This window comes from Coptis chinensis, chromosome 1 (genome assembly GCF_015680905.1).
Source record: "Coptis chinensis isolate HL-2020 chromosome 1, ASM1568090v1, whole genome shotgun sequence".
NCBI lineage: Eukaryota > Viridiplantae > Streptophyta > Magnoliopsida > Ranunculales > Ranunculaceae > Coptis > Coptis chinensis.
The window spans coordinates 1,284,932-1,298,355 of NC_141456.1; the positions used below are offsets into that span (position 1 = coordinate 1,284,932).

Sequence of the window (13,424 nt, forward strand, 5' to 3'; positions counted from 1 at the left end):
TCCAGGTTTGATCATTAGAGTGATAAGAAAAGGTTGCCATTGCTGCAAGTTTTGGTGGAGGAATTTTCCCAAAGAAAGCATAGTTCATCCTGTTGTAACAATCAACAGCTAGATGACCAATTTTATTACAAATTTGACATGTAGGCCTGTTGCCATTTCCATTTGACTGATAAGAAGAGTTCCCATTGTAACTTGAACTTCCATTGTTATTATAACTAGTACTAGCTCCATTGTTGTTATAATATGACGGGGTATCATTCCCATTACCATAATTTCCTCTGAATCCAATTCTACCCCTTCCTCGACCTCTGTTTCCATTTCCTCTACCTCTTTGAGAATTTCCATAATTTCCACTATTCATAGGAGCTCTGTTGTTGTAGTTGGAATTCTGATGGTAGTTAGAAGTCTTCACTGAAGAAAAAGCATGAGTATTTGGTTCTGTTCTAATTGCTTTTGGAGTATCATCCAAAGCAAGTTCCTCACTGAGTAATAGACTATGTAACTCATCTGGAGTAACATCATCTTTCCTGGTTCTGATTGAAGTACAGAAAGGTTTATATTCATCAGGCAATCCTTTTAATGTTTGGAATACAAGATCACCATCATTGATGGGAGCACCAGCAGCAGCAAGTCCATCTGCTTGAAGTTTGAGTTGTTGTAGGTAGTCTGTCATAGTTTTATTTCCCTTGGTTGTGTTTTGAAGATTGGATTTCAACTGATGAATCTGTGCTCTAGAGAATGCAGAGAACCTTTTCTCTAATGTGCACCAAAATCTCTTGTCGTAGGCATACCAACAATGTAAGGCAACAAACTTTCAGATATCGTTGCATTAAGCCAAATCAAAACCATCTGATCTTTCTTATTCCAATCAACAAAATGAGGATTGATAGTGGAAGTTTCATTTCCATCATCATCAATAATGTATTTCAATGGACATTCATTTGTACCATCAACAAACCCCAAAAGACTGTTGTTTTTCACAACTAGTAAGAACAACTGTTTCCAAACAAGATAGTTTTCACGGTTCAACTTAACAGGAACAAGATTGGTGATGTTGTTGACATGAAACATGTTTGAAGTAGGAGATGGTAAGTTTATGGATTGTTGTTGTATTTGGGATTGAAGTTGAGCTTGTAATTGAACAATTTGAGCGGTTAAAGTTTCAATTGTTATAGGATTCATGATGTTTGGTTTTGTTTTGAATCAAATGAACTAAAGATTTGATGAATCAGGTAAATGAGTGATTGAATTTGAAATCGATGATTGATTTACCTCAAATTGATGATTCAATGAATCAATAATGATTTTGAAGTAAGAGAAATCCACTTGTGGAAGCTTTGATCGAAGTTTTAATGGTGGTGCTGTGAAGCGAAAAACGCTCTGATACCATGATAGAAAACTTAGTAGAGAAAATTTGAGGATTAGAAAATAAACTTTGATTTCATTTTCTTGAGTGAAACTATTACAGGAGTTCTCTTTATATACTTACAAGAATGTACAACTGTCACTTTACTGAAACTAAAACCAAAACATAATTACAACTAACCAACAGAATTGTGTTGACGTGTTCAATTTTGTTGAGTCTTTGACTTTTGTAAACTCACTTGACTGCTGAAGCTGATGTTTCTCTTATACATGCTTGGGAGTACAAGTTGTTTTAAGTTCTAACACTTCTATCCATATTTGTTGATTGTACTTACTTTACAGTCGAGATGGCAACAGTCAAAGCGGGTCCAATGTTCACTTGCACAGAACAGATGGGGTATTGCAGGCTTGGCGATCTAAGAGAGTGCATTTGGAATTGTCTCGTGAAACGCGGTAATGACGCTAAAACTGATTGCACATGGCCTGACCAGAGATGCCTTTGCACCTATGACAGTCCCGATGTTAAATGTCGTAACGTAGAAGTTGAGAGTGAAGTTGCCGATGCACCCTCAAATTAGAATTTTTGTCAACTATTCAACTATTCGTTTATTGTAATAACTAATAACTAATAAAGCTGAATTCTTACTTCGATAATATTGTTAATTTGGTACCGTAAAATATCATGATATCCTCAAAATTCTGACATATCCCATTATATACATTGTGGCGTCCCTACAATTGGTATAAGATCGCATTGCGGCTCACTGAACGGGAAAAGCATTTAGTATGATCCAGGTGATGTCGTAAAGTCGTGACTTTGATCTTGGACTTTTTGTTCTCTGTTGCATTACATCCAGTATATCCCAAATGCATAAAAACAAAGGTTGAATATTTGGAAATAACTTTGGACAAGGTTAACACAAATATTAGGAATTAGCTTTTTTTTTGTTAGTGTGGTGATATTGGGAATGAATGTTACTTGAAAGATGTCATGTTCTACGAGAAGTTTACCCATGAAAATTGGGTTTTTATTTATCGAATGAGTGGAGCGAGTGACTCTTGCACTGGATTTTAAAAAAAAACTTGGTCTGTCGCCCTAAATATCATGTTCGTCTTGGTTCTTGTAAGCCGTGATAGGTGGGACACAGAGCCACCATAAAACCCAAAAAAATCCGGTTCCTGAGACCCCTTAAAACTCACTTGTCAGTTTGTCCTTGTCTTTTAGTGTCCCTAAAAAAAAAAAAAAAAAAAAATATTTTTTTTTACTCTTCTATGTGGATTTTGGTCATGGTCCTTCTCTATGTTACTTTTATTTAGGTGACATATATACTAATTTTGTATCCATGCGACAGTTAGAAGGGAGATCTTTATATTTTCAGTAAATTATTGTCGATATGGTGAGTGATCCTCATAAAAAAAAATTATCTTCCAAATTAGGAAATAAATCCATTCTTTCCATTTTTTTTTATCATAAAATCTCATTTGTGATTTTTCATTTTTGATACACTAACTTATATTTTCTTATTTTTTTTCTTTAAGGTAGTTTTTCTGGTAGACTTAATGTAAAACACGCTACCTTCAGTTCATAAAACATGTAAATAGGTCATTATGTTGTTGTAACCAAGTATCAAACAGTTATAACACAAGATTAAAAGAAAAATAGAATAAAAATTCAAACAATTCAAACATGGCGAAAGTTTACTTTGTCCTTGTTCTCTTAATCTTGGCTTTAGGTTATCTCTCTAACTCTTAATTTATGCGTTTTGTGATCTTTACTAATTGTCTAGTATCTCTTCTTACTTAAGAATATGAGTTGTTAGAACAGTTCTATCCGAATTTGCTGATTGTACTTGCTATGCAGTTGAGATGGCAACAGTCAAAGCGGACACAACCTCACCATGCACAGAACAGCTTGGGTATTGCAATAAGACTGTAAACGAATGCAAGCGGAAATGCTACCTGAGCCACGGTAATGGCGCTAAAGGTAAATGCACATTGCCTGACAAGAAATGCCTTTGCACCTATGACATCAGTCCCGATGTTCAATGTAGAAGCGGAGGAGTTGAGAGAGAAGTTGCCGATACACCCACAAATTCGACTTCTAATTTTGTCAATTATTGAATCACTGTATATGTAATAAAGTTGAATTCTTACAAGTTTATTATAGAAGCTTAACATGGAACTATGAAAGTTAAAAAATGTTTATTATTCCAGCAAAAAATAAAAACAATGGTTATTCCCATTCTACTCTACGTTGAACTTCTGTCCTAGGCCGTGCTGGCTCCTCCATAAGGCGAGTTAGACAATTGCCTAAGGCCTAAGAAGTGAAGGCCTCGAATTTCAAAAAAAAATTGCAAAAATGGTAAGAAAATCTCTTGGGAAAAAAAGAAGAAAAGGAATCTCCTATAAAAGAGGTGATAAATCTCATAAAATCCTCCTTAAACATAGACAATAATTTCTATTATGTTAAAAAACATTGCTAAAAACCCTCAAACTTATTGGAACTAACGTTTACTTATGTGGAATTTCCAGTAAAGCAATAAATATCTAAACTACCAAATCTTCTTACTTCATTTCTTTATTTATTAGAGAGTTATTAAGATCTAAAGCACAAAGGAAAATTCTATTAAGCAATTGTATGTATATATAAGAAAATTTTCAAAATATTGAAGAAAAAGCCTCAACTTAGAGCTTCCGCCTAAGGCCTCACCTTGGGTTGAGCCGGCCCTGGTCCTAGGAAACCATAGTAGAAATCTACAAAAGTACTACAAATATATCCTAAAAAATACTGAATAAATCACATTATACATATTGTACCATCCATACAATTGATATAAAATCGCATGAGATATTGGAAATATTTTTTCCATACAAAAATATCGATATGCGATATTCAATTGAATATGGAAAAGCATTTTACAATCCATAGTGATGTCATAAAAGATATTTCTTGATATATCATGATACATTATTTATATTTATTTGAAATATAATGGTAAATATTAAATTTGTTATATATACAAAATATCACAAAATATCTATTTCGAAATATAATTGATATTTGCATTACAAGTTTACAACTAGTGTATTCCAAATGCATAAAGGATGGTTGAATATTTGCATTACAAGTTTACAACTAGTATATTCCAAATGCAATGGTTGAATATTTGAAAGCAACTTTTGACAAGGTTAACAAAAATATTCGGAATTAGCTAATTGTTTTGAGAGTCATGATAAGTCGGAATGAATGGAACAATGCATGAGAATTAAGAACGGTGATGTCATGGTAGTTTTACATTAGGGGTTGAATTCGGGCGGGTTGGGTCGAGTTAAGACATAATCCGAGCTCAATCTGAGTTTCAAATGCTTCAACCCAAGGTCGGGACCAAGCCCTGGTCGGTCCTTAAAATTTTAAACCAAGTCCTAGCCTGACCAATTCGGGTTGGGTCGGGTTATGTCGGGTTGATCAAACTTCTCGGATTTTTTTGGAATTAGAAGGTAAAAAACACTGAAATTGAAATATTCTAATGAAATAAAAAAAATTGATTGTTTGAAAAGAAAATTAACCTTATTGATTACATTATTCTATCTAAAATAGAGATTCTCAACCTTATTTTTTATAAGAGTAGAATGATTGAAATATATACGTACATTAGTTTGTAGGCCCGTGCATATGCAACCGCTCTTTTGAAAACATTTAGATTTTTTTTCTAACCCGTTGACTACCGTTTTAGTCGCTAACCAGTTTTAATTTTTTAACAAATTGTTTTAAATGAAGTTTTAATTAAGTTTTAAAAACCCATTTTTTCAATTGGAAAAGAAATTTTGTTTTAATAGGAGAAAGATCCGCTTTATTTAGAAATGTTATAATTTGTTTTAATAGGATAAGAAACCTCGATGTGTAACATAATTTGCATATACTTTCGGGGCAAAAGGCCACACTATAGGTCAAGAAAAATGGGTAAACAATAAACATTGTATGTTACATACCTCCCAGCCAGCCCAAGCCAATACTTTCATGGTCCAAGCCCAATAATTGAATCATCTATTTTGTATTTTTATAAGCCCAACCGATCTAATGGTCCAAGCCCAAAAACTAAATCATCGCTCATTCAATTCTTAGCTTGAAAAATGAAAGAGTGCTTTAATTGGAATGAAAAAATGCAAAGTTCTAACCCATTGAAGCCGGATTTTTCGGTTTTCTTGATAATATTACAAGTTTACACAAAACCAAATTAAAGGTTTTGTAATTGGTTTTATATTTTACAAAAGGAACAAATCCGGACCAACAAAATAGTCGGATTTTTTATAACGTTTTTAATCAAGAGGAACCCATTTTTCAAATTGGAAAACGAGCTTTAGGAGATGATGTCAAATTTTAATTGAGTTTTGAAAAAGACATGTCAGAACTTTAACGTTAAGATATAGATATGTCCCATGGGTTCGATTTTTTGATTTTTTGATATTTTAACTAAAGATAAAATTCAATGACAAGGGTGTGGTTTTGATTTTACAAAAACAAATGACCATGAAAAGTCGGTTTTACATAACGTTTTTATCAATTCGACCCATTGGGCCACTATCTTGGAAAACGGGCTTTTACTTGAGTCAAACTTGGGTTGTTGGATGACATGTCACAGTCAACGTTCAGAATAATTGTCCCATTACTTATCTTTTGATGACACCCTTATCTAAATAAAAATGTTATCAAATGTGAACTTCTAAGCATGTAAGCATGTATGTTATACATGAATTGTAACTACAAATGGTGTTGCTCCAGCTTTAAAGTTATGAGGGTGACTAGGTCGCTTCGCTCGCGCCAAGTAAACCAACGTTGGCAAAGGAACTCCATCAATATCAACGGCAGAAGGATTTCTTCTGCCAATTAGTACCTAAAGGAATAAAATAACATTTATGCGTATGCTAAGGAAGATTGTTCATATCCACCGTGAAGCTGCGATTGGAATATGTATGGTCTGGTACCTGAAGAATTGTTTGATGGTCGCGTGGAGATGAAACTGAGTCCCATTCAGAGAATCCTGTGTGTTTTATTCGAATATCTTCCGGAATTCGACCCAACTTAGATGTTGTTTCAATTCGATGCTCCATCTCCTCGTACAATTTCTATAATATCCAAAGGAAAAATGTATGCAAATGCAAAAAGGAAATAAAAAATAGTACAACACAGTAACACACTATATATCATAATCCCACTTTCAAGAATTGAACACATTCAAATTTTACAGCATCTTCTCTGTATAATTGAATAAGTTGAATGCAATTTTAGTACAGGATTAAAAAACATGCTAATAGGGATAAAATAATTGATTTAACTGTGACAGAGGTTGGCATGCGGCCATTGTCTTTGCGAAAGAATAATCCTTCGTATAGAGGTAGATTGATAATAACCGCTATCCCAGTTAGAAGTATTTGCAAGAACATTGATTCCAAAACTTTGATTTCTATATTGACAACGATTCTGTGAAGTCCCCCAACTAAGCAAAAAAGGTTGAGCAGTGCAAGTGTTGCTAGGATTATGAACATGGGAGATGAGTTTCCAAACTCTATGATCTCTTTCTCGTACCTTTGTGACACATCTTCTTCAGAAACTTTCGCGGTGATCACAAATGCTGCATTTGAAAACCCAAACAACTTCAACAAGGTTTCAATGAAGCCAAAGAGATAGGAAGTTGTTCTTTTATACATCCACATCCTTTGGTCGTTCCACCAACCCTGGAGTGTACAACCAGCCCAAAGGGATTCGCCTAAGGTATATGCGGTCTCGGTTATGATCAAGTATGCAAATGGTAAAAACCATGGACTTGAAATCTGATTGAAGAGTATAGTTTGATTAGTATGTTAACCTTAACGCAACAATCAATAATTGGAACTTTAATTACAAAGAACATTAAGAAGGAACCCTGTTACATCCAGGACAAGCTTTCTGTCTTGAGAATTGGTTTATCAGAAACACCTTTTTTAAGTAGAAAACCAAAAACTGTATTTTAGAGGGCTTATAGATGCAACTCGTCCAAGAGCTGCTTATTGATGCTCTTTTGATTTTATTAGACATGCGCACTTGTGTGTAAGTATGTACATTGAAAAGAGTATGCTTCACAAACACATGAAAAACGGAAAGAGGCTTACCATTGGAAATAGAGAGATACCCTTGAGGAGATAAAGCGGTGGAACAACGTTGTAATATAACGTTGCTAAGCAGTTAGGTGCCCATAAGCCGTAGACACAGTATGCGAGCTGATGTCCTAGTTTGATCCTTCCTAGCCCACATGAGAAGGGACCAAATTTAGATAATAATAGTTGAAAGTTACCTTCAGCCCATCGCTTGTGTTGCACAAGTGTCTGAGCTAATGTGACGGGAGCGACACCCAAGAATCCTTTCCTCGTTGGATTGCAATATACGGACTTCCATCCACGACAATGAATCGATAGCCCAGTTATAACATCCTCTACTGGACAACCATACTTTAAACCCATCTGTAAATATTAAACGAGGTCATGAAAAAGTCTTACAAGTATACATATGTGTGTGCTTATGCGCGAAATGTAGAGAGAGATATACTGACCTCCTTTCCCCATTGAGTACCCTTCTCAAAGGTGCAATCAGCTAGGATCTTTGTTGTCTCTTCTAGTTCAGTCATACTTTCTTGTACTTTGTCTTCAACAATTTCCCTGTAGTCAAATTTATATTCCTTACTATATTTTCTCCCACAAAGAGTCTCTCTATTGTGAAAGCACCCAGTGCCTATATAGAGTGGCCCGCCATAACCATCTAAACCAGGAAGATCCACCTTTGTAACGACAGAGAAGTCCAAGCCGCAATCAGTAGGCCGGTTGATGTATAAAGAAGGCAAAAAAAAATATAGTGTTCCAAAAAAATATTGATGAATAAAGAAGGAAATATGTTATAAAATTAATTATGAAATCCCACATTTCAAACATCGTATCTGCCGTACTTACTTTGGTGATGACAGTTAGTGAACCGCCATATATATCGTTCTTAGTGATGTTGATGAAGCATTGAGGAAACTGTACGAAAGCAATCTCATGCCCTTTCCGTTCATCCATGAAGAAACATAGTGAATCTCTCACGGTGTCAGAATTGTTGGAATACATGTCACAGTCGATGTTGAGAATAATTTTCTCATTACTTATCTTTGATGACACCCTTATCTACACAATGACAATATTACCAGTGAACTTAGTTAGGATGATTGTTGAAAGAATTATCATTACTGCAATGTTTGATGCTAAGCAATATTACCAATGCGTTCATAGCTCCAGCTTTGAAGTTATGAGGGTGATTTGGTCTCTTCTCTCGTGCCAAGTAAACCAGCGTCGGCATTGAACCTCCCTCAATATCAACCGCAGAAGGATTTCTTCTGTCAATTAGTACCTAAAGGGACAATGGTATTGCAAACATTAAGTAAAGATGTTCATCTGCACTGTGAACTTAGCTGCGACTGCGCACTATGAATATGGTCTGGTACCTGAAGAATCGTTTGATGGTCACGTGGAGATGAAACTGAATCCCATTCAGAAAATCCTTTATGTTTTATTCGAATGTCTTCTGGAATTCGACCCAACTTAGTCGCTGTTTCAATTCTATACTCCATTTCATCGTACAATTTCTACTATATCGAATGGAAAACAGTTATGCATCTGGTAAGAAACTAAGTAGTACAACACTACGACATGCTAAAGTTGTCAAAGTATTGGTAAGAAAGCAATAAAAATGAATTTGGCTACACATACTGAAGAGCTGTGTGCATGTCCACATCACCATGTCATCCATTTGATCTGTTTTAAGTCTGACTCTTAGGTTTCTATGTTATTAAAATACCTAACAAACAAATGATACCGGGAGGTGAGAATGCACACTGCTACAAAAATTTGAACAAATTTGTCCTTGGTTACCGTAATGCAGAGTCTAGGTCTCTAGGACCATATATATGATAATAACAATAACAATAATAGTTATAATCTAAAAGACGGACCTTGATGGATGACAAAGCGTTACTATCAACAAGAAGAGGATCAGCCTTTGTAGAGAAATAAGCAGCTGGCGACCTCGGTTCTATGTTAAACTTCTTGCAGAAAGGTATCCAATGCTTGGCAAAATGAGAGGCCTCAAGGAGAGCATAGAAGGTCAAATCTGACCCACCGTCGTCTGATAGATACACACTTAACTTCTCAGTTGGATAATTGTACGCCATAACTGATAAGACGGTGTTAATCACCATCATAGGTGGCTCTATTGTTGGGTCCGCAGTACATACAAATATGTCAACCCCAGGCAACTTGTCCTCAAATCTGCTTCATTAGACATAGAAGTACTTGTTCAATTTGCCATTATTTTTTTTTTTTTTTTTCAAATAGAATTATTCTAACATACTAATAAATAATAATAAATTCTGTAAAATCATCTTTCTAACATTGAAGAGCATTGCGGTTTCCCGTCACCCCTAAAATATCAGGATTTGCTCATTTGCTTTATCCTATAACGCGGAGTATCCAGTAAGTTTTTAGTCAACAAAGGCGGTTTAAAGGCCTTGTCTACCACTCTACCATATATATAGTTTGTAGGATAGATCCGAAATACAGCAGAATTGGAGAAACTAACATCTATATAGACATATAGTCAAGGGACGTAAACTCGTAAATAGTCTTATTACTAGATTTTGTGCCTGGGCGCGTATGCCCGAGATCTGTTAGGTATTTTGGGTATATAAATCACAATATCCGAACATTGTTTATTCCCTGTAACAAACACTATTAAGATCAAATGTGTTTTATGCTCCAAACACTATTAAGATCAAATGTGTTTTATGCTCCAATGCGTACTCTATCAATCTATCACATGTGCCCTATGCAGTCCAGGTGAGGCATCCATTTTCGATTGTGGTTTTGGTCTAGCACTTTTTGATAGAAAAGATTTAAGTTATATAACTCTTTCACGGAAGTCTTCTAGGAGTATAAGCTACTAAATCCAGTGACCTACTACTAACATTACTAACAATTTGCTTCATTTGCACAATCTCTCTTCTCAAGTATTACTTTTATAATGTGTGATTCATGTAATGTCGGACTGAGTGGAACAATAACATGTTAAACAAAAATTAATGCAAAGAACATAGTGTCTAGACTATTTTTGAACGTACAATATAATTTCTTTAATTGACTCTTGTTCTGTGTAAATTTAAGTAAACAAACAAATTAATAATTGAAACAATGCAAATCTTCAATAATCATCACTAATATTGATGAATTCTTCTTTGTCGTCGGTTATGCATTACCAGTGGTGAAGATAAAAAAAAAAAAATCAGAAGAGTTAAGGTCAACAATTTATAAAGATCCTAATAGACGACGTTTATGCATGCTCTCCCATGTAAAAGTTTATATCAAAAAGTTTCTAGCTCATAAATATTGTCTCTTAAAAAAATATATAACCACACCAATCTTCTCGTTGTGTGCTGGTATTTTCCAACGGATTAATTCTATCAACGTATTAAATATTTTATGCCCCATCAAAAAAATATATATAAATCGAGACTCAAGAGAGATAAGCAGAGGCAATATAGAAAACTTTGCCAATTTAGAGGTCTTTAGGTTTCTCAAGAAGTCAAGAGTTTTAATTAAGAAAGAAATCTATATGGTAGGATTGTAAGGGCTATTAGAAAATGCTAACTCTCATATTAGAGTGTCACCTAAGAGAGAGAAAATCCTCAATTGAAATATCTACTTTAGTATATAGATAGTAGATTATCTCATCTTGCTACATCCCATGGTATGCCTTATCTAAACTAAACTAGAACAAAAAAAGAGCACAATAAACCAGTGTTTAGAAAACCGGATCGGACCGGTGGTTGAATCGGGGTCCAACCAGAATCGGTAAATTTTCGGTTCGGGTAGATATAATTTGAGTTTTTGGTTAGACCATCGATTTAAATTTAAACCGTAGTTGAACCGGTTCAAGTTGAACCAATTAAGTCCCGGTTCAAGTTGAACCTCGTTTTGATCAGTGTTTAGAAAAAACTAGAATAGTCGACTGGAACAAACTCGGTTCAGTTAAAACCAACATGGACTACGGTCTAGTTTGTGTTTTCGGTTGAACCGGTTCATAAACCGGAAATTTTGATAAAATTGATAATATTTGATATATAATACCAATTAATATTGAATTAAAATATATATTTATTTATTTTATTATTATAATTATTAAAAAAATTGTTAAATAAACATCAATCGGTCCGACCGAGTCGAACCATGGTTGAACCTGGTTGAACCATTTTAACAAAAAATCGGTTCACCGGTTCGGTTTTCAAAACATTGCAATAAACTGTTGGAAATCACGAATCAAAACTTTGCCTTGATTAACTGGTTATGCATATAATAAATAGACTTGAAAAAAATGGAAGTATCGGCTTAAGAGTCTTGGACCAAGTAGACTCTACAGTATGGAGAGTCTTGTACCTGTTAGAGAGTCTGTCTTTGAAGGTATAACGGCACACGCTGTTCCAACGATTGGATTGAGTCACTACCCAGTAAAGACCGAACCACAGTTCTGCCAGAAATAAGAATATCCAAGCCCATCTTTGCTCTAGTTCCACTGGTGTATAAGTTATTCTATAAACCCATACCATGATGATTCCTACGAACCTGGACAAGGAAAACAATCTGTATGCGTTTTGACCTTTTGCTTCTTTCGTCTCAAAGAGAGGAAGATATCCTTCTCCCTCACCCGTACTTTCCATCTCTCTCTCTCTCTTAAACATTTATGTGGTAGTGCAGGTGTAGCAAATATATATAGCTAGGTAGACACAACGTACACTATCAATAATGGTTGTTGTCCAGTATTATTTTCTTTGACACATGACGTCCTTAATGAGGGATGAGTACTATAAAAGTCTAAGAGTTGCCAATATCTAAATCCATTTTTTTGGACAATAGCAAAATAATTATTAGCTAAAACCAAAAAAATTCAAACAATGATTGCATGGGGAAGACTAACACCCACTTCTATGTACCGACAACTGCAACAAGAAATGATTTTGTTATACACGCGATTAATTTCAGCCTTCCGCTAACCATAAGACAAAGGGATAAATACAAGATATACTAACTTGTAGGCCCGCGCATACACACCGGTTTTTTTGAAAATATTTAGATTTTTTTTAGAAAATTGGGACTACTATTTTAATAGCTAACCCGTTTTAATTTTCTAACAAATTATTTTAATAAAATTTTAATTAAATTTTAAAAACCCGTATTTTCAATTGGGAGAGATATTCTGTTTTGATAGGAGAAAGATTCCCGCTTTAATTAAAAGTACTATAATTTGTTTTAATAGGAGAATAATTCCCGTTATAATAGGAGAGGAATTCTCATTGTAAAAAATGATTTCCGTTTTCAAATAGGAGAGAAATTTATGTTTTAATAGGAGATAACGTGGAATTTTACTATAGCTCGAAAAATACCCCTTGTGAGAGCTTTAATATTAAGACTAACTTGTAGGCTCGTACATACGCACCGGCTCTTTTAAAAAAAATTATATTTTTTTAAAAAAATTGGGACTATTGTTTTAGTTGCTAACTCGTTTTAATTTTCTAATAAATTATTTTAAATAAAATTTTAATTAAATTTTAAAAACCCGTATTTTCAATTGAGAGAGAGATCATGTTTTAATAGAAAAATAATTTCCGTCTTAATTAGATATGTTAGATTTTCTCTTTTCAATAGGGGAGGAATTCCCATTTTAATAGGAGAATGATTCCCGCTTTAATTATAAGTGTTATAATTTGTTTTAATATGAGAGGAATTCCCGTTATAATAGGAGATGAATTCTCGTTGTAAAAAAAAAAAAAAAAGTTTTTCAAATAGGAGAGAAATTCTCGTTTTAATAGGAGAAAGATTCCCGCTTTAATTAAAAGTGTTAGAATTTGTTTTAATAGAAGAAGAATTCTCGTTATAATATAAGAAAAATTCCCATTTTTCAAATATGGAGAAATTACGCACCGGCTTTTTTGAAAATATTTATATTT

General features: G+C 34.2%; 1 protein-coding gene across 2 annotated transcripts; it reads right to left on the bottom strand.

The window, feature by feature from the left end:
• Positions 1-6,540: 6,540 nt before the first annotated feature.
• LOC147521111 (cellulose synthase-like protein E6) lies at positions 6,541-12,316 on the bottom strand. Of its 2 annotated transcripts, none has more exons than XM_086591939.1 (8): positions 11,857-12,316; positions 9,381-9,696; positions 8,874-9,014; positions 8,648-8,779; positions 8,344-8,556; positions 7,950-8,174; positions 7,513-7,860; positions 6,541-7,194 (listed from the first exon to the last, which is right to left on the bottom strand). In XM_086591939.1, exons 1-8 carry the CDS (start codon positions 12,156-12,158, stop codon positions 6,649-6,651), a joined length of 2,223 nt encoding a protein of 740 aa, XP_086448065.1. In that variant the 5' UTR covers positions 12,159-12,316; the 3' UTR covers positions 6,541-6,648. The 2 variants fall into 2 exon arrangements, with proteins under 2 accessions (XP_086448065.1, XP_086448015.1); XM_086591889.1 differs by having other exon boundaries at positions 9,381-9,699; positions 11,857-12,199.
• Between the last annotated feature and the right edge of the window lie 1,108 nt (positions 12,317-13,424).